This window comes from Gopherus flavomarginatus, chromosome 1 (genome assembly GCF_025201925.1).
Source record: "Gopherus flavomarginatus isolate rGopFla2 chromosome 1, rGopFla2.mat.asm, whole genome shotgun sequence".
NCBI lineage: Eukaryota > Metazoa > Chordata > Testudines > Testudinidae > Gopherus > Gopherus flavomarginatus.
In genome coordinates this window covers 97,912,287-97,934,293 of record NC_066617.1, presented here as the reverse complement: position 1 = coordinate 97,934,293, position 22,007 = coordinate 97,912,287, and the positions used below count along the sequence as shown (strand labels likewise).

Genomic DNA, 22,007 nt, shown 5'->3' with positions numbered 1-22,007 from the left:
TAATGGGATCAGTGTGCAAATGAGTATTCAAATTTGGCTGTGTTTATGAAAATTAATAAATTGCTTCAGATGAGCATTAATCTGCAAGATTTTGCAAAGTGATCAATCATATTTTCAATCTGAAACAAAGTCCACCTGAGTACCAAAGCTAAATTCCTTTCTTCCTCCTGCCTCTCTTTTTTTTTTGTGTGTGTGTTTTTTTTTTTTAAGGGAGGTGGCGGTGGGAGGAATTGCTTTGTGAAGGAAAGCTTGTTTCCTGGAGCAGGAATTCTCAAACTCTTTCATAGCATGGACCACATTTTAGTAGAGATTCTCACAGACCACTTGTCCTCTCGTTCTTGGTTGTATGTATCACTGCCTCCTAGTCATGATGGTGTAAGACCCTTGGGGTAGCAACGACAACAGTTGGTTACATAGGAGAGTGATGGTAGGAAAGTATTTAATGTGTTTTAATGAGAATTTAGTAGCTGGAAATCAGGAATGGGAATATGCAGCATTATATGACCCGCTAGCTCCCCTTGAACCCCCAGCAAATTCAACATGGGCCACAATTTGAGAACCTTTGCAGTAGAGGAAAAAAAACTTTTATTTGTGTGAAAATGTTTTTTTTTAACTCTTTCTACAGAAGATTTTTGAAAAAAATTTTTAATTAAAAAATCTTTGATTTTTTTTTCTTGAAGTTTGGAACATTTTAATTAAAATGTCTCAAAGAGAAACGTTACAATTTCTGCATTTTTTCCCCATTGCTGGTTTTTACCCATCTGCAGTGATTCTTCTGTTCTCTTCTGAGTCATCTTTACTCCTTGGGGCACTGCAATGCAGAAAAATAGGGCTAGGAAAAGACAAAATAGACTGTAGTTTTAACTGAGGGGAACTTAAAATAAATTTGCAGATCCCAGACGTGGTTTCCTGTTCTCAGGCGTCCATTAGTTTTCTTAAATTTGAGTGAGAGACTGGCTTGCTTTGGAAGTGCATGCAGTCTTGGGAGCAAAGACTTCTTCCCATGTTCTCAGTTACCTTTCAGAAATGTTAAAGCTTAAGAAAAGGTTAGGAATCCAAGAAATTTCTTTTCTTTCATTCTGAAGTTCTTTGATTTCTAACCTTTTCTAAAGCTTTTGTGTTTTGGAATGATAATTCACACTGAACCGGGGAATTCTCTTTCATATGCATATTTATGACTCTGTTAATGTTTCATACTCTCTCTGTGGACTGGGTTTCCTGCACAGCCATAAGAGATATACTTACATACTGTCATTTTTTTTAAAAAACGGAAAGTTTGTGTTCTGCAGAGTCTGATTAAACTGGTAAAGTGGAGATGACTGCACCCACCTCCCTTGCTTAGTTCTACCACTAATTTCCTTGCTGGTCTGGGCAGTCTTTGCCATTTTGTGTCCAAGGTTTGGAATCCTGTGCATGTACCCTGGTTTTTATGTGAACTTTGTTTCTCATTCACCCTTTTTTCTCCCTGCCCCCACAGGTGTGTGTTGGGAAACACTACCATCCTGGCTGAATTTGCCACAGATGAGGAGGTTAGTCGCTTTCTGGCACAAGCTCAGCCCCCGACACCTGCAGCAACCCCAAGTGCACCTGCAGCAGGCTGGCAATCCCTGGAGACAGGACAGAACCAGACAGATGCAGTTGGACCTCCTTTGAATCTTTTTGGTGGGTCAGCAGGGCTTGGGCAGTGGAGCAGCAGTGGTGGCAGCAGCAGTGGGGGCGATCTCTCTGGCGCTTCATTGTGGGGGCCTCCAAACTATTCTTCAAGCTTGTGGGGGGTCCCAAGTGTAGAGGATCCCCATAGAATGGGCAGTCCTGCTCCCTTACTACCTGGAGACCTTCTGGGAGGAGGGTCGGATTCAATCTGAACTTAGAACTTTCAACTCTGACCTCGTGACCTTTTTTGGAACAGCAGCAGCACTAACTTGACCTTTTCGTTTTTTTTCAACTTGCAATAAATACATTTTTAAAAGGAAAAAAGAAAACGGAGAGAGAAAAAAGGTGGGTCATTGACAGACTGTCTGAGCACATAGTTGCCTCCCTTATATAACTTCAGTTTTTTCGTTTGGAATATGAATCCAAAAAGAGAACATATCACTCTTGAAATACTTGAATCATGAACGCCAACTTAGAAAGACAATGTGAAGCAAGTACACATACCATTTAAATTTAAACACAAAAAATTAAAAAAATTAGTTTCTAGTTTTTCACTTTTTCATGTTATACGGAAGTTGTTGCTAAGAAACATATATACTGAAAAATAGCTTTTTAACTTTGTTTGCACTGGGTGTGTTTCCGTCCTTAGGTCTACCATTTTGGGTGGGGTTGGGGTTCAAAAGAATTGCAGGGGTGGGGGAGGGGAAGACTTGACGGAGCCTCACTTTAAAAACAAAAAAAAATGAAAAAAAAAAAACCCTCAAAAAAATCCCAACACTTTGTGATTGGCTGGTTGAGAAATACCAGTGTGTTCTGGCACATGTAACTGCCCATGTGTGCTTGTTTCTGGTGAGCGCGCATTTTCTCCTTCTCTCTCTTGGCTGTCTCAGAATGCTGCATTGCTGATGGGTCTGTGGGCTGGCTGGCCATCTGTGTGTCTTGATTCTGAAAACAAGTATAGAGGAATCCCAGTGACTGAAACAAAATTTTCTTGGGCTGGATTTGTCAAATCTTTTTGGTTTTTTTTAATTGATTTTCGGAGGGTGCTAATTCAAGTTTGCAGATCATATTGAATGTGGGTTGTTGCTTCCTAGCCCTTGTTCTAACCCTGTGGTAGAGCAAAACACTGCCATGTCCGAAGGATTTGGTGTGAAGGGAAGCCAGTGTTGTCTTTTGAGTAGCAGTGTATTTATTTATTTATGTCTGCATGTGGGGTTTTGATGAGTAAACCCTAGAATGTTTGTTTTATAATGCAAGCCATTCTTTTTTTCTTCTGTGGAGGGTAAAACAGAGGATAGAAGACATCACGTTTATATGTGGCTAAGAGCAGTGTTCTTATCTAGTCCCTTGCAATCTTCAGTATCTTTGGAAAATGAGTCTCTCATCGCTCCCCCAAACCGTATACATGTACTCATGTCCATTCATGAAGTATCCATCAAAACCCTGAAATTCCAGCCCAACCAACATTATTCTCTTAATTGATTTACTGCTTATATTAAAACTGACAAAACTAAGTTGTGTCAGCAGTTTGCTGGCCTGCCTGCCTCATCTCCTGAAAGCACATGCAGCTAATTCCTTTCCTTTCTGCATCCCTTCTGATGAGTGTTACCTGTGCCAGGCCGTGGTGTATTACAGTACCAGGCCATCGCTGACAGAAACGTTTACTTACGAATGTTCTTAAACCAGTGTGTACTTCAAATGTTTCCTTTTGTTTCTCTGTGTTGTGTTTTTTTCCTGTGTACGTGGTTTTGCTTAGGCAAGTATATAACTAGCAAAGACTTTTTTTAAAGTATTGCACCTTTTTTTGTTTTTACTTTTTCTGTACTGTTGCTTTTTAATTTCTGTATTTAACGAAAGATTTGTTTGGGATTTTTTGAGCATCAGTGTAGTAGTACTCTGGGCAGGATGGGGTGACCTTTAATCCACAGTGCTAGCCAGTGTGTGCATGCGTGTGCACACTGGGAACAAAACTTACAACACTGCTTGTTGTGAAAAGAGCTGTAGCAGACCTGAAGGAACATCCCTTTACACAAAGCAGGAGATATTTTGTGGGGGCAGGGAGAAGAGGGAAGAGAGAGGACGGTACTCTTCTGAGAAGTGCCACCACTAGTTGGATGGTGTCAAGCTCTGTGTTATACTGTTTAGCATAAAGTGCTGACATTCTGTACCAGCAAATACCTACCCATTCCAACCCTTAGTGGGAGCATACCTCTGTTGTCCTTATTAACTGTAGATGTGGGGAGCGGAGGGGAATCTCTTTTCTTTAGCATCTTCACTGAAGGATACAATAGTGTCTAATGTATTTAACTCTTTAAACATTGAGGGGAATGGAAAAGGCAAACTGAAATTGTGTGTGTGTGTGTGTGTGTGTGTGTGTGTGTGTGTGAGAGAGAGAGAGAGAGAGAGAGGAGGGAAAGGTGGAGGAATTCTGAGACTTTTTTAAATTGCCATATCTGTGTAAACCCAGTGTGACATTGAAGGCTGACTGAGGGGAATGCTACATCTACATATGCTTATAGATTCATATGCAAAGTGTTATGTGACCCAAAGGGTGTGGGTGTATAAACTGGAGTCTGCAACATACTATCTGGTCCTTTTTTGAATATTATTTTTTATTTGTGTTTTGTTTTTTGTTTTTTGGTTTTTTTTACTGTGCTCTCTCCTCCATCCCACCATACACATTGAAGCCAATGTTTTTCTTCCAACTCCTGCCAGTTAGGTTTGTTCCCTCCCTCCCCCCAGGCAGAGCTACATTGTCTCTGGTAGCCTCAGCATGAAGATCAGCCATGCACAGAGATGCAGGAGAGATAAAACCCCTGTGCCAGCAGTACTTTTCCAATGAAGCACCTATAATGGCCTGAATAAGCCAGTATCCATTCTGTCATGTGACTCGCCCATGCTGGTTCACTGCTGTGTTCCCACCCCTTCACTTCTCTCTCCCAACCTGCCCTAAGGTCCCTTTACCTGCACTTTGGGTTAGATGAGTTCATTGCGATACTACGGTGAAAGCCGGGTGCTAGAGCCCCTCTTGTTTACAAGACATAATGAGGGATTTGAAATATTTAAAAATGAAAAGCTAAAATGTTCTTCCATAGTAAGCTTAAAGAGGAAAAAAAATTAAAACTTACACACAAAAAAAGACCAAAAAGTTCACGCATGCATGCATGCATATATATTAGATGAAGACTAACTCTGGGAGCATTTAACAGTGTTCTTTGTTTTTGTTTAACATTTATTTTCCTGCTTTAAATTTGCAAGCTTTCTCAGGAATTCTAGGGTAGGAAGCCAGTTTTTGAATATGGTTTATTTAACCTTATCTTATCCTAAATAAATGGCTGTTTCTTTCCTGTTGATAAACTTTTACAAGTTCCTGAATCTTCAAAAACTTTGAAAGTTTTTACTTAAAAAAAAAATTAAAAAGCAGAAAAATCTCCAAATGTTACTGTCATAACTGGGGATCAAGCATTTTAAAGACTGTAAAAAATAATAATTACGACAAATTCAATAAGCACAATAGAAATTCATTGTATTCTTAAAAAAACAAGTTGTGGGAGAAGGGTTGTTCTTTGTAGAGTGCTGTTAGTCTCATGTGGGTACAGTTGCATGGGGTGGGAGAGAGATGTGTGAATGGAAATATAATCACTTAGTTCTTTTTCAATGAAAATTAGACTGAACTATCCCTCCAAGCACCTTTTTAAAAAAAAAAAAAAAAAAAAAAAAAAGGAAACTGTAAACCTAACCCATACCTATGGAATATCCTAGCAATGGAGTGGTTGTATCTTGTCTCCTTTTTAATACAGAAAATGATCAAGAGGGGAGAGAATTTGAAAGTCTCCTGTGAAATGTACATTAGAGAACAAAAGTGATTTATTTTTAAGTTTCCAACTACCCCTTAGTCAATGTTAATCCCCATTATGAAGATTTGCTGCTTTCTTTTCTTTGTGTCTCACCCAGAAATGTACTTTAATTTTAGTTTTTTTGAGGGGAATATTTAAGCTCTCCTGCTGATCCCACAGGTGCCAGCTGTCAGGCCTCCCCGCCCTGAGAACAACTTTGCTGATCTCAGTGTTGGGATGAATAACTCCTGTCTCCCACCAGAAAGGGGAGAGGGGCCTAATCTGCCTGAAGTTTTTAGGCAGAAACCACAAGCCACTTTAGTGCCTTTGTACGTATACCCACACATTCTGCAAATGGAGGCATATGTAATCCAGTCACTCCATGAAAATGAATGCACCTGCTCTTAGGATAGAAAATTTGATGCAGTGTTACATAACAGAAGAAGTAAGAATGCTTTTTATGATTTGAAAAATCAAATGCCAAGTTTCTCCTATCACTTCAGTTGTGCTCTGTTTGTGTGTTGCATTCTTCCTGCAAGTGTGTGCATGCAAGTGCGTTAAAAACATATGCCAAGTTAATTTGGAAAATCATAGTGTGATTGGCCCATAGAGAGGGATTTAGTTTCTTTTTTCTTTTTTTAAATTGAGGGGAAGATATTTATCTGAATGCTTTGCCAGAGGCTGTGCTTTATCAATTGGCAATGTCCAAAGAACAGAAAATGGTAGGACTTAGTGAAAAACAACCAAGGCCTTTGCTGCAGTCCCTTGGAAACAGCCAGAGCTGATGACTACTAAGAGGTTAGAACACTGAATCTTTGGCTGTGTCATTTCATAAGGGCATCCTTCCTCTCTCCAAAAACACCCCCATCCCTGAACTCTATATAGGCTTTATCTTTGGCACTTGTATCTTGAGTCATCAATTTATAAGTTGCTTGAGGGACTTTAATACCTCCCATTTTCCAGTCTGAACAAATTTGTCAATTTTGGTCCTGTCCAAATTTATAGTTGAAACCATGCAAGTAATACTTGTCTAAACGCTGTCACTAGCTTGGTTCTATAATGTTTTTTCTGACCATTTTGAACAATAGTTTTGGAGGACCATGCTAACCAGACAGCACTCTCCTATAGGCCAAATATGGCTTGCCTTTCTCAAACAAGCAGTTCTATTTGATGTCAGTGCCTGAAAGAGGCAAGTAGGATTTGGTACTGGGTAGATCTGGCTTTTAGATCACTGTTCTCGAGAAGGCATTTGTGACTCTCCTGGTCAGGAAAAATGTGCCAGTTGCTGCTAGCATTGTTTCACATGAACACCATGAAAAGAAAACTAGGAAAAGTTTGTGAGAAGAAGTGGAAAGGGCGCATCTTGGAATAGATTATGAATCTCTACTGCCAGTTGAGGTCAAATATCAAGTCCTTCCTGTTAGTCTCAAAAACAACATCTTCAGTTTCCCAAGATGTTAATGAAGAAACAAAGAATGCACCTTGTAGCAGTTCTGTTCTTGATTCTTGCTCCTCATGGCCATAAAATCTAAACACATACATGTCTCAATTATTATTCCTTTCTTCCTGATTTCCTGTCTCCTCTGTTTTAATCCTCCACTGTTTTAATTTTTCTAATTACATTTTAGCAATTTTTCCTTTTATGTTCTATTTTCTATAAATTCTGCTCCAGTACCAGTTGCTTCCCTCCTTCCCCCAAATGTTGCCTGAATTGTCTGTAGGCTTATTCTCTGAATTAGATGGGTTTGAACTCTTCTCCCTTCTGCCATAGTAACTTTTATGAAAGTGATAGTGAAGATTTCTAGTATGCAAAATGAGAAACACGAGCAAAGTAGGAAGTCTTAAAATATGACACCACTTCTAGTGGAAAGCAGATTTAATTTCTTGCACTGGGTGCTCTTTGGGAAGACTTTTAGTCTTTTCAAATATGCCTGTGCTTTTCTGGACACTTTTCCATCAATGCTGAGGACCTCTACAATCAGATGGTGTGAACTTTTTCTTAGACTTTGGCTTTCTGATGTCCAGGTTAAACAGACCGAAGAATTTATGTATTGAACAGAGACCTTAAGCCAAACACGTTTTACTCTGAAGTATAAACAGGATGTTTTCAGTAGACTCCAATATTAGAGAACAATTCAGCCTTTGTATTAAGTTGACCTCTCTTTTTTTTTCTTTTTAAATTCATCTTGAAGCTTTCAAAAATTAGTACATTAGAAATCTTGGTCTTCCTACTTAACACTGTTTTTCATTGCAGGGATTTGAACTGGCAAAGGTGACTGGTGTAATACTTTGTAAAAGCCAACTTTCTCCTCAGTGTATGCTCTTCTTCCTTATCAAATGCTGCCACACCTCCTCTGTTCATGCCTTGATTGTAGAATAATCTTCTGCTTCATCCCTCAGCTGCCTTTCCCTCTTCCTGGGTCTGACTTTGCTCTTGCATGTGGCTCTCCCATTGACTTTAATGGGGGCCCAGTATGTGCATCTGAGATCCAGATTGGGCCGTCTGGGTCAGATCCAGGAAACACTTATAGCGGTAATCCTTACTCTCTCAAATTAGTGCCACTGACTTGAATGAGTAAGTGCTATTCACAGGAGTAAGGGCTATTTGTCTAAGTAAGAGGTTGCAGGATCAGGATTTAAAATTGTAGCTGTGAGGCTATAGTACTACCAGACAACCAGGAACACCTGCCTGTCCATGCATATTAAATTCACTGCAAACCATGTGACTTCAGAATCCAGGACTTCTCCAGTATTCTGAGATGCTCTTATAATGCTTTGCACGTAGTCGCTCAGGATATGAAGTCCTGATTGACTGGGGTGGAAGTTAATTTTTTTTATCTGCCCTGGGAAAAATTCCATTATCGCAAGGATGGATGTCTCCTTAACTGTAAATATGCAAAATAGTAATGCAGAAAATACTCCCAAAAATACAAAGTTGAAATGATGTATAAGAAACTAAAAAATGCTGTCAGGAGAGTGTAATTTTATTAAGACTGAGTTTTGTCTTGTAGCTGAAACAACATATGCAGAGCCTGTAGCCTTTTCTACACTAATTTTTCAAAAAAAGAAAAGAAATCCAACTGGTAGTGTTAGTGACATTAGGAGTCCAACATAGAGGGGCCACCAGTTGCCTCTGGCGTTTTAAGCATCATGTTGCTTATACCTACTCTGAACAGACTATAGATGACGTGATGCTTACAGTACCAGAAGTCCACCAACACTAAGGCTTCTTGTGTGGCTGAATAAGTGTTGTTAATGATGGGAAACTTGTGCAAAATTTTCTGCAAAATTAGCTTAAATCTTTGTAGCTAAATAGAGTTTGCAGCTAGGACTGTACCCTACCTAGAGACTAACCTTTTAAGCGCTGTTCTAATAAGTTTTGTCTCTACAGACATTTTTTAAAAATATCTCACCATTGCAAATACCAGCACAAATGAACTTGTATTACCAACAGTGGAGACATTTTGGCAAAATTTCCCTGAAATCAATAAGGCCATACAGTTTAGTCCTTTTTACACTGACTGGCCAGGCTGTATTAGAACCCTGTTTGTCACAATAAAGTCCACAATGCTGCTATTAAAACTGAGTCAGTGGACCTCGTTACAGCAGTTTGGTTTGTGGTGTAGATTGGACTTCAGCCACGTTCTGTGGCTGGCTAAAACCTTGGATGTGCTTTAGCTCCATTATGGAAAATGGTTAAGATCCCATCTGTGCCACAGAAAATGTTCTAATGGTCTCCAGACTTTTAGGGTTCTAAGCCTGTTTTTTAAACTGTGTTGTCAGGCCAATGTAGATGTAACCTAATAAGTGGCATGCAACAAAGCAACATTCACATGCTGCAAGGATGTGTGTGTATTGCTTTTTATAAAGGTATGCAGGAAAGTATCTGAAAATCTCCCAGAACCTTGGGTTGTGAAAAGAGCATCTTGCAAACTAAGTGTCCTGAGCAAAGAGCCATTTCCCGCTGTGGATGTGGCAGTCGGTAATGGGGGCATCCAGCAGTGTTAAAACCAGGTGGAATTTTAATTTTTTTTTCTTAGCCAGAGAGTTGGAATAATTTTGACTTGACCCTGACAACCATTCCTATAAACACAAAACAGTGCACTCCAGATAAAATGGTAGAAAGTTATGTGCCAGACAGCCACTGAATATTCTTTGTGGCACAGTCTCTTGGCTATTTGGTGGGCAGAGGGAGAAGAGGGGACATGGGAAGAGTTTGCATGGACAAACAAGAGATAGGCAGTGTTTAGAAAGAAGTGTTTCTTTTTAAGCACTAAATGCCTCATCTTAGGTAAAGTACAAATCAATGCATTCAAATAACAAAATTCATCAATTTTTTAACTGTTTTTAACCATGACAAATAAATGGAAGTTTCTCTCGTGTTTTAGATGAAACACCCTTAGGTGAACATGGTTCCTTCTTAATACTAATGTTGAGCAGCAAGAGCAGGTTGCACAGCTTGCTGGAGATAGATATTTTAGTGACATGGTTATGATATTAAGTGCTTTTCTTCCCCTTCCCTGCCCCTTCCAGAATCGGCTCACCCTCCTTATATAAGGTGCTGAATGTTTTGTATGTTTAGTGGGGGGTGCAGGAGGAGCAGAAGAGTGAAAAGGGAGCCAAGATAGAACAGCCTTACTTTAGGGGGTAGCCTTACAACAGAGCTTTATATTGGGGGTGTGCTGTATTCCAAAACATGTAAGCCAAAAATGGAAAAAAGCGTTCATTTATGCAACAACAAAAGAAGGGGTGTTGGAAAACTTCTTTAAGAAATGTATGCCTTCTGAAGGTAGAGTGGTGTCTCACCAAGTGATGCGTTATATGATGCTTCTTCCTGGGTCAGTAGGGATGGATTGGGGTATTAGCGCTTAACATTTTCCCCTCTTTGTTGTTTTTACAAGCAGTAACTTAAATGTGGTATTTGTGAATGTGCCTTTGTGAGTACAGCAACTGTCTAAGGAGACTACTTGGGCTGGAGTAGGGAGACAGTGGTCAATTCATTCTTTCAAGACGTCAAATATAAAGATGCCAGCCCACTGATCCCTTTCAACAAGTAGCATCTTTGGGCTATTCTCTACACTGCACAGTAATCGTAAGTGGCGTAGAGGTTTGGGGTGTGGGAAGGGACATAAGATGATGCACAGAAGCTGATGATAGTTTTAGGCTAGTCCGCAGTGCAGGTTGAATTTATATTTGTATTATGTAGCTTCTCTTTTGTGTGTGTGTGTGTGGCTTGCTTTAATTTTTTGTAAGCAGTGGAGGATTGAAACACAGTGATGTTTGAGACACATTTATGCATGTAGAGAAGAAGGTGTTTTGTAGCTTCTGCCATTTGTGGGTATAGGCGCACACTTTTACCCTTTCTTTCCATGTCCTAATGAAACAGGAAAATTATATTTTTTTCAACCCTTCAACTTCCAGCACATTGAACGTTGCCATTTAAATTAACAGGGTATTACAAGAATAAAAAAATGTTTTTGAAATGGTGAGGTAGAGGTGTTTAAAAAAGAAAAGAAAAAAGTCTGAAGTAATTTTTTGTTTCTTCGAAGCTGTTTGTAGCTAAACATGGGAATCTGCAGTGTCTCCTTCCATTTGTTTTTCCCTATTATTCCATCTCTTCACCCCAAATCTGAGGTGTGCAAGAGCTGTTGCATTAGCCCCTTTCAGTCCTCACCCCAAAAAGAAACTCCTAGTGGGACCCTTCAGTTCCATTCAGGAAGACAAAGGGAGGAGAGACTCTGCAGCTTTCTTTGCTTCGCTCTCATTCCTCTCTAATGGCCTTGAAATGTATTATTATGCAAATGTGAATTTTGATACTGAACTTAAGAAGAGGTGTGGTTTTTTTCTTTTTCAAAAAAAAAAAAAAAAGGTCCCATATGTGGTCAGCATTGCTTCTTTATTTTGTAAGTGAATTGTAAACTATGCATTCTGCTGGGGGGGTGTAGGGGAAGAAGAGGTAGCTTTGCTAAACTGTTCAGCAGTTTCTGTGTCCATGGTGCATCCATGTTGGTGTGGAGGGAAAGAGAAAGAGTGATGAATTCTCCAAAACTGTCTAGTTATCAAAATTGCCAACTTCTGAAAAGAGAAGTTCCCAAGAGACTCTTTCGAAGTCAGTTAAGATTGATTCCAAAATCCAACTCAAATTCTGCAGGATTGTGAATTCTAGCCATGCAGTGTTAACCAAGGGCCAGCAGTGTGACATGAGACCCCAGCATTCCTTGGGAAATGATTTGACCACCTCCTATGTTAAGGCCCATTTCAAGCTCAGGAAACAGAGTGCCTCAGGCACTGTCTTTTGGGATTTACCTACTCACTTTCCATTCGAACAGCTACTCTCTCAGGAGAATCGGAACACAGACACTCCTTACTCATAAACTGTCTATGTGAACCTTTTCCTAAAATTGCCACTGTTACTGTCTCTGGTGCAGCTCTAACGGATGGGAGCACTATTACAAACTGGGTGCTGGTGTTGTAGCTAACTTATCAGCGAGGCCTGATCAGAGCAGGTATAGGAGAACTTGTCTGTTAAAATGCTAGTAACTACCAATATCTTGTTTATACTAGTGCTGCTGGTGATGTAGTGGTGGTGGTAGTGATGGAAAATTTTAGGGAACAAAGACTCGTGTAGATAAAGCCATCTAAATTAAAGCAATTAGTCTTGTGTACTGGGCAGTGGCTGCTGTCCCAATGGGCAAAAGAGGGTTCACTTTCTTACCCCCAAAATGCAGTTGATTTTGTCACTTATACGTGTACCTGGAGCTCAGTGGGCTTCTTCAAGTGGTCTCATAGAAAAATGTAAATCTCACTGCCCTGTTCGTTGTCTTAATAGGAGCCTTGTGTTGACTTGACTTTCCCTTACCCATGGTGAACCATGGTACCTGCATTACCCTTGGCATTATCTTAGATAACAGTATCATAACTGAGAGATTATCTTGCCTGTATTCAGTGTTTTTCATGCAGCGATTTTATTTTGTGTTGACGTTCGCAGTACTGTAATGAGTAATAGACTTGATGATGACACTCTCCTCACATCTGTGCCTGCCTTACAGATGTGATCTTATCAGGGTTCCACACTGTTGGATTGCCTTTTGAAAAATAAAAAAAATCCTGAAGTTTCAATTCTTCATCACAAAATACCTCATGGTACATTTCCCTTTTTAATGTAACCTTTCAAGCCCTGTGTTCTTTTCCAACCTTGGTGGGCTTATCCGCTTCTTAGATCTCCTCCTGGGAGAGAGGCTTAGATTAGTGGTTTGAGCACAGGACTGAGAGCCTGGAACTCTTGGGTTCTAATCCTGGCCCTTCCTCTTCCTCTTTAGCCTTGAGCAAGTCACTTAACTTCTCTGCCTCAGTTTTTTCATCTGTACAATGGGGATAATAATACTAACCTACCTCACAGGGGTTTTGTGAGGATCAGATAGTTCATGTCTGTAAAGTGCTTAGAAGATGAAAAGCACTATATAAGTATTATGAGTTTAAACAGCAAGATAACTCATTCTTAACATTGTTTGCTTCGGGTGGGATGGGGGGAAAATATAACACTTCTACATTTAAGCCATCAAAAATCTATATCCTAAATGACTTAACAAAGCAGAAGTCGATGGAGAGTTTAAACCATCCATATTGCTTACTTTCTCCTTCCCCTCGCTATCGGTCTCCTCCCCTGCCTTCCATATGCAGTAATGCCATTTTTCTTATAGGTCACAAGCCCATTCTTTTAAGCAGACATTTGAGCCTGGTTGGAATGATGTACTTGCAACTTTTCTCCTCTTCCACCAGATTTCTAAATTGGATGCAATGTGTCATCTTTTCCCTGCCTCTAAACAGACTTTGGGTGGTGAAGTGTCATCCCTCCATGGACCGCATCTCTTCCTGCCTTCAGGAAGGGAGGAGTATCTTGTAGATCTCATGGGGATTGTAAAAGGAAGAGCCTTGTCACTTTATGCTTCTCTAGGAATAGAGGAGAGTGTAGCTCCCTGTAACTTATGAAAATGGTGTTATACTGCCACTTCAAATAAGGTGTCACTTTGTCCCTAATACACAGAAGCCATCATATACCAATAGTACATTGAAACAGAGAGAATGACATTCAGTAGTAGATGCTGCTTATGTATATGCCTTATAGCTCACCCAGAATCTCTGAGAGGGTGATGGGGAAAGAGGTCTTTGTTGGGTAAATCCCACAGCTGTCAGGGAACCTCTGATACTTTCTCCCCTCTCCGATCATGTTGCGGTCAGTTTCTTCTCTCTCGGATGAGTGTCTCAGGGATGTGCATATGAGCCCATGCCTTTGAAATTTGGTCTTGGAAATCTTGAGATTTTGGTTTCAATTCTGTATTTGAAGGCTTTTTTTTCCTGACACTTCACTGGTCCTCTCCGTCCCTTGCATTGCTCCCTGTGGCCTTAGAATCATCTCTTCACTGCTGCCATATGTCACCGTCTCCACCTTTGCCAGCACACAAGTGAAATCTGTCCATGATTCCACAAAGAACAAAACTGAAATAGTGCATGGGCGTTCCTAAGATTTGCGTGCAATTGCACACGATTTCTGAGGTGCAGATAGATGTGTTTTCCTTCCTATACAGAAAACAGAACATACATTGCATAGCTCTGCTGATGGTAACTCTGCACTGTTTACTTTTTAATTCAATGTTATGTCTTTTCCCAAAAGAACCAAATTCCAAAACCAACCTTTTTTAGGAGGAGGGGGTGAGGAAAGCAAATGGTGGGGAGGGGTTCCAAACTATTTTAGTTTCCACCATTTGGATGGAGACATGAAATGCTGCTTTGAAATCCACAGACCTAAGGAGCTATGTTTACAAAGACAAATGCTTTCTACCTGATCAGGAACCTGGCTGATGGTGGGCATCCGAGGTTTGGTGAGGTTTTCCTCATTGCTAACAATCAAGTCAGGTAATGGGGGAGGAGCTGTGTCTTGAGGAGGAATGGAGGAAGAGGTTAACTTAATCTAGCCTTGTTTCTGAAATAGTTTCCCCTTCCTCTCTCCTTCTTTTAAATAAGTGCGTGCAGAGTGGATAATCACTGATGTCCAAAACTGCTGGATTAGAAAAGGCAGCTTTCCTTCTTTGCACATAAATAAGGTAACAGGAAGGTACAGCTAGAGCCCTCTTGCTGAAACACTGTCCCCCACAAGCAGATGTAATCATAAAAATGGTGGATGCGCGTATTGATGCTCTTTGCAAGTTACCTATGAGTGTTTTTTCTTATACTTGAAATAGCTTTCTTTATTAAAAACTATTTTAATTCTGGTCCTGTCCCCTCCCCCCTCCCGGTGCCCTAGGATGGGCAGCAGAGAAAGCAGACAAGGGAGAATAGAGAGGAGGTGACACAATTCCTTTCATGCCCAGGTTTCTTTTTAATTCCCATCCATACACCCTGGTGTTTGAACTTGCTTTCTAGCCTAGTGGTTTTCCATGGACACAGAAACTCAGCACTTTGAGGTGCTTTTGTATGGCAGGCTGCCCCCCCCCCTTCTCCTCCTCTTCTGTATTTTTATTTTACTTTTAGTATAGTGGTACTTAAAATCACTGGTTCACTTAAAAAACAATAAAATGTTTAAACTCTACTAATGTACAAATAAGCTGAAATGTTGCATTTTATGTGTATTTTTTGCCATAGCAGGTACTGTATTTCTCATGCTGGATTTCAAAAAAACAAACAAAAGGGTGATGTTTTATTGGAGTGTGACAAATTAAGAGTAATAAGGAATTAAGTCGTCGTCATTTCATTGAAACTGAGAGATGGTGTAATACATATATAAGTTTTCTGAAGGTTTTTTTGGGCTTTTAAACAGCTTTTTTGTTTTTATTTTATTTTTATGTTTTTTAAAGATATGATTGTATTATGTGCAACTCAGTTGCTTACATTATAACTACAAAATATTTTTGGGTTCCTGGAAAAAAAGAGACTAATAAATGTGTTTGGCTGCTAAGCGTTTAATACTGTGGTATCTCGTCAGTTTATTCTGCCAACTGGCCATTCCCTACCCCAACACAGTTTACATCCCCCTGGCAAATCTACAGTTTATTTAGGAGAAAAAGGAACTTAATCTACTTCCTCGGACTATAGTGGTCCCAGAGCTGTCATGCAAACAAAATACAAAACATACTGTAGAAAAGATATGCCTCTGAGTGACCAGCCCAGCCTAATGTGGGGTGCTTTCAGAGAAGCAGAACTGCAGTTTCAGGGAGGATTTCCAGAAAACTAAAGACTCGGGACTAAATCCTGTCTTTGCTCATGCAAATAGTCCCACTGACTTCAGTGTGAATAGCAGACAACATTTGGCCCATGCAGTAGAACCTCAGACTTACAAACCCCAGAGTTACGAACTGACCAGTCAACCCCACATGTCATTTGGAACCAGAAGTATGTGATCAGGCAGCAGCTGAGACACGCCCCCCCCCTCCCCCAAGGCAAATACAGTCCTGTTAAATGTAAACTAACAACAGAATAAAGGAAAAGCTTAAAACAATTTTTTTTTTACAAGGTAAGGAAACTTTGTGCTTGTTTCATTTAAATTAAGATGGTTAAAAGCAGCATTTTTCATCTGCATAGTAAAGTTTCAAAGCTGTATTAAGTCAATGTTCAGCTGTAAACCTTTGAAAGAACAATCATACTGTTTTATTCAGTTACAAACATTTCAGAGTTACGAACAACCTCCATTCCCGAGATGTTTGTGAGGTTCTAGTGTAATTTATATTTTGCACATGAAGCTGTATGCAATGTATGTTCAACAACCTGTGAGATCCTTTTTGAAGCTCAATCCCTCTGCCTTGCTCTTTTGAAAGTGCTGCTGCATATCAGCTTTCTGGGGCCTGTGTGTGTCTTAGTATTGTGACAGCGAGCAATGTACAAAGGTACACTGAGTTACTCCTGGGGGGCTTCTGTGCCAACAAATTTAAAATTATTGGGACAATATTTTAAAATTCTGCATATTTTATTTGTCAAAATAACACTATGTAATCACGCCAGTTTCAATTATGTTGGTAATTTATTACAAAATATCTGTAAGCAACTATGTAACAAGAAAATAAGGAAACATCAACAGAGCCAGAGGTGTACCCAGAAGCCTCCTACTACAAGACAAACCCAAGAAAGAAACCAACAGGACTCCACTGGCCATCACATACAGTCCCCAGCTAAAACTCCTCCAACACATCACCAGGGATCTACAACCCATCCTGGACAGTGATCCCACACTTTCACAGGCCTTGGGTGGCAGGCCAGTCCTCGCCCACAGACAACGTGAAACATATTCTCACCAGTAACTGCACACCACACCATAATAACTCTAGCTCAGGAACCAATCCATGCAACAAACCTCGATGCCAACTCTGCCCACATATCTACACCAGCGACACCATCACAGGACCTAACCAGATCAGCCACACCATCACCGGTTCATTCACCTGCACCTCCACCAATGTAATATACGCCATCATATGCCAGCAATGCCCCTCTGCTATGTACATCGGCCAAACTGGACAGTCTCTACGGAAAAGGATAAATGGACACAAATCAGATATTAGGAATGGCAATATACAAAAACCTCTAGGAGAACACTTAACCTCCCTGGCCACACTATAGCAGATCTTAAGGTGGCCATCCTGCAGCAAAAAAACTTCAGTACCAGACTTCACAGAGAAACTGCTGAGCTTCAGTTCATCTGTAAATTTGACACCATCAGCTCAGGATTAAACAAAGACTGTGAATGGCTTGCCAACTACAAAACCAGTTTCTCCTCCCTTGGTTTTCACACTTCAACTGCTAGAACAGGGCCTCATCCTCCCTGACTGAACTAACCTCATTATCTCTAGCTTGCTTGCATATATATACCTGCCTCTGGACATTTCCACTACATGCATCTGACGAAGTGGGTATTCACCTACGAAAGCTCATGCTCCAAAATGTCTGTTAGTCTATAAGGTGCCACAGGATTCTTTGCTGCTTTTATGTAACAATACAGACACAACATTTTCCACCAGGAGTAGAGTTAAAGAAACCACTAAAGCAACCCAGTTCCTGTTTCTCTGCCTCATCCCCTTCCCAGAGCCCAGCTGGGGCAGATAACCACACCTCCTCGCTCCAGAGCCCAGCCATGGGGCACCCCCCCCAGCCCAGACACTCGCATCCCTTCCCCCACAGACCCCAGCTGCAGGACAGCCCCTGACCCCAGAACCCAGCTGCGGGGGCCCCTTACACCCCCTCCCTGTCCCAGAGCACAGCTGCAGCCCTCCCAGCCCTGACACTCACACCCTTACCCCCAGAGTCAGTCACAGAGCACCCAGCCCAGACACTTGCACTCCCTCCCCCACCAGAGCCCAGGGATCCAGAGGGAAAAACAGCCTGATGCTGGCTTCCAGGCTTGTGTGGAGTTTCTTGCACACCACCTCCTTCCTTCAGGACATGCCAGGAACTGCAGCTGCCCAGAACCCTCCAGCTTTGATTCCCCTTCCCGCAGTATCTCCTATTTGCTAGCTGGGCTCTTCCTGGTCTTCTGCAGCCCATTTCTGTGGGGGGAACAATTCTGCGCAGAATGTTAATTTCTGCATAAATTCTGCATTGCACAATGGCACAGAATTCCCCCAGGAGTCATTCAGTGGAGGAGAGTACGTTGCCAGCATTTTAAAAGGAACAGGGAAAAGTGGGTAGAAGTATATGCACATTGACACCAAGCTGCTTTACTGAGTTTCCTCTACTATGGTATCCATTCTTTAGATTTGAGAACAGGGAGGCTGCCAGTCCTATTATGTGGTCTGTTGGAAAGAGTAGAACTAATTTGTTTTTAAATCAGGGCATCAGATATGCTGCCCCTCTACTCAGTCTGATCCTGTCAAGCATTGGTTGGTATTAAAGGGACATCAATTTAAAAGTGACAGCTTTATATACAAATTTGTAGTTTGAGGCTATTTAGCACTGCAGTAGCGAACCCCCCCTCACTTCCTTCTCTGCTGCCTTTGGCCTCTGACTGAAGGAGCAGTCAGCAGTCGTCCCTTCCTTATCTGTGTTATTAGCATAAGTAGTGTTTGTTTTGTTACCGTTGTTTTAAAAGTGGCTAGGTTGGTGTTCCTTTATTTTATTCCTTTGGGTTTAAAAAAGAGAGAGGAAAAGGAAAAGAACTTCAGTCTTCTGCCCTGTCTGGGGGCATTCCTCCCCCTCCCCCCAGCATCTAGTGGACACATAACTTTTTTTTTTCCAGTTAAAAAAAATAAAAGTAAAGATGAGGTTCTTCTGCATTACCCCCAGCTAGAGGATGACAACCCTCTGCCCAGGGGCTTGCCGGGCGCGCTCTGCTCAAAGCAGTGCCTCTCCTACCAGGAGTTAGTTCCTGTAATGGGCAGACACTCTCTCTGTGCCTGTGCCTGGGGGAGCCTTGCAGAAGTGCTTTACCTGCCACACCTAAAACGGCAGCCTCACAGGAGCTGAAGTTAAAATTCCTCCCTCTGGAGAAAACACTTCAGTCTGCAGGGGACTCTGGTGGGTGCTGACCCTGGATCACCCCCAAGCCTTCACTTCCAAAGGGGTCCAGGAGTGAAGGGGGGAGAGAAGAAAAAGTAAAAAAAAAAAAAAAAAAAAGTCACCGGCAGACTCCCCCCAGAAAGGCTCCTAAGAAGAGCTTCTCCGAGTAGCTGGCCAGCCAGCGGGGTGCCCCAGAGCAGCCACCTCAATAGGTCCATAGGAGTAGAGGGAGGGAGCTCCTGTTTTGAGCTCTGCTGGCAGGCACCGGTCTCTGAGGCAAGTGTACTGTCCCCTAAGGAGAGGGGACAATTACCGTAAAAGAGCGGCACAGAGAAACCCTTTGGTACCAGGTGCAACAAAACTCCAGTCTAGGAAGTGTTCTACACCTTCCCAACCCTTGATACTGACAGCATTCTACAGACACTCTCGAGCCCATGGTAACACAGGTGCTTTGATACTCTGGAGACCTCTGGCCTCAGTACCCAGGGAGAGACAATTACTGCACCATCTCTAAAATAGTGGCACCAACAAACTTTCTGTACTGGGCACAACAGAACTCTCATTTAGGGAGTGCTCTGCCCAACTATCAGTACTGACAATGTACCACGAACACTCCTCTGTGGTACCAAATAAACCCATGGTGCTGCATGAGCTCTGGTACCTTGGAGACCTGATGATTGGGGAAGAAGCACAATCCCCATTATTTGGTACCCGGCACCCAGAATCGCTCTTGGCACCGGGCTGTATACTGCCAATACCCCAATCAAGGGCATCCTTACCCACTGACGAATCTGCACTGGCCAGGAGGAGATCATTCCCTGGCCCCTCATCCTGGCCCCCTATCACACTGCAAGGGTCCTCCCCAATTCCATCATGCCAACCTACAATCATGGTACAGGCTCCCTGAGGTAAGCCCACCGTCCAGGCCCGCCTTCCTCCGTCTCCCCCCCCCCCCCAAGACACACGTCGCGACCATCCCCAGTGTCTCTCAGGGAGAGTCTACCAAGATGCTTTGCTGCAGCCTGGCTGTCCAGAGCACCTGAACCAGGGCAGGAGAATGTTTGTTTTTTCAGAACAGGAAAAAAAAAAAAACGATGAGGAAGCTACCTCTCCAGCACACTTCTCCCCATCTCTCACAGATGAGGCTGTGCTGCCCACCCCTCATCAGTAGGTGAAAATTTTAAGAACTTTCTGGATCTTACCAAGAGGATGGCAGATGAGCTAGAGATTTCCTTACAGGAGGTGGCAGATACACATCACAAGTTGGTGGAAATTCTGCACACCATCATCTCATCTAGAATTGTCCTCCTAATTAATTAGGTTATTCTAGACTGGCAAACACCAGCTTCCATCGCACCAACCTCCAACAGAGTGTAAACAGAAACAACCCTACATCTCTACACGAAGATGCAGACTTTGTTTTCAACATCTGCAACCCAGCTCCATCACAGTGCATGTGGTTAATGCATGAAGTAAGCAACATAATGCCAAGTCAACTTCATACGATCAGGCTTGGCAAGATGGGGTACTCATTGACAACATTACTCTTTAGAGTCATAAATTACCAAACTGTCATTGCCAAACAGGGCTTTGGAGTGGAGCTCAAAGCTGGAGTGTGGAGCCAGAGCACAGCTCCAAAGCCCTGTGGCCAAATACAATTTTATTAACCATGGGAAACCCAGTATGTTTCTGGAACATTACTGGAAACACAAAAACAACAGATTCAGACCATTCTTAGAGATAGTCAGTTAATAGCCAGACTGGTCCTAGAGACACCACTGGATGTAGCCGTTACAGCTGCCTGCCCAGTCTCCATTACAGTAGTACTGAGGCGGATTGTGGGTTTGTTTGGTTTTTTTGGCTTCACCTCTCTAGATTGACCAAAGAGCTACAGACTTCCAGTTTGAAAGGCCAAACTCTTTGCTGAGAAGACAGATTTGCTGTTCACATCCTGAAGGATTCTCGGACCATGTTACACTCCTTAGGAATCTACACTGTGGGACAGAAGAGAAGATATACCTCTCAGCCACACCACAGGTCACAATCTTCTCAATACCCACTATCTCAGTGCTGCTATGAGCCACAGTGTAAGAGGCCCAGGGCTCAAAAGTGGGAACATCTGCACCCCAGTCTGTGACCTCTCAAACTGCCTTTTATAAGCACTTTTGATGAGCTGGTTGAGGGCCTGAACAATTATACCTTACAGCATCAGCTGCCATCTATACATCTGTCACGCCACTCAGAAGTCACCTTACCCTACTTCACAGCAGTTAGGACCAGCTCTAGAGCAAAGAGATTGATTTCTAGCTCTGAAACAAAAGGGTGCCTACTCCCATATCTCAATACAACCACCGTACAGGAGATTTCCTACTGCTTACTTTTGGGACAGGATCATTATCAGTACAGACTGCTCCACACAGGGTATTCTCCAAGATTCTCTTCATTGTAGTGGCATACTAACCCCAGTATAGTGACTGGACTTTATCAGCACCAACATGATGCAGTATGAGCAAGAGCGCTCCTCTGACTACTCACATTCACTACCCTGGGACACGTCTCCCTAATATGCTGGGGAGCTCACCTACACAACAAGGTTCAGGACAAATGGCCTTCCACAAAAATGACCTTCCATTTCACTCTTTTGGGGATAAGGGCTGCTAGAAGTGCTGTGCACACACTCTGCTTTTAATCAAAAACAACACACAAAGGTCATGATGGACTTAACGTGACCTATATGTTTTGTATAAACTGCCAAGGAGCTGCCAGATCTCCCTCTCTCTACAAAACAGCACTCAAACTTTGGAATTGATGCACCCATCACAATGTGCTCATCTCAGCTGTCTATCTACCAGGGATACAGAACGTGACAACCAACAGTCTCAGTTGGAATTTTCTCACGACATTGAGTGTGTACTGAATTCAGAGGTGTTTCAAGATATATCCACCCTTTGAGGAACTCTGCCTATGTATCTCTTTGCTACTTAACGGAACAAGAAAGGTCCTTGTTACTGCTCCAGGGCTGGTAAGGGGAAACATTCA

The 22,007-nt window shown here is 42.0% G+C and overlaps 1 protein-coding gene across 10 annotated transcripts in view; it reads left to right on the top strand.

Annotated features, from left to right (window-relative positions):
• The window catches only part of TNRC6B (trinucleotide repeat containing adaptor 6B), a 217,752-nt gene extending 209,801 nt beyond the window's left edge, over window positions 1-7,951 (top strand). For all 10 annotated transcript variants that reach the window (XM_050916818.1, XM_050916884.1, XM_050916874.1 and 7 more), the window contains one exon: window positions 1,478-7,951. In XM_050916818.1, the coding sequence (XP_050772775.1) occupies window positions 1,478-1,865 (388 nt within the window). In that variant the 3' untranslated portion in view covers window positions 1,866-7,951. The remainder of the gene's footprint in view (window positions 1-1,477) is intronic.
• Window positions 7,952-22,007: the final 14,056 nt, after the last annotated feature.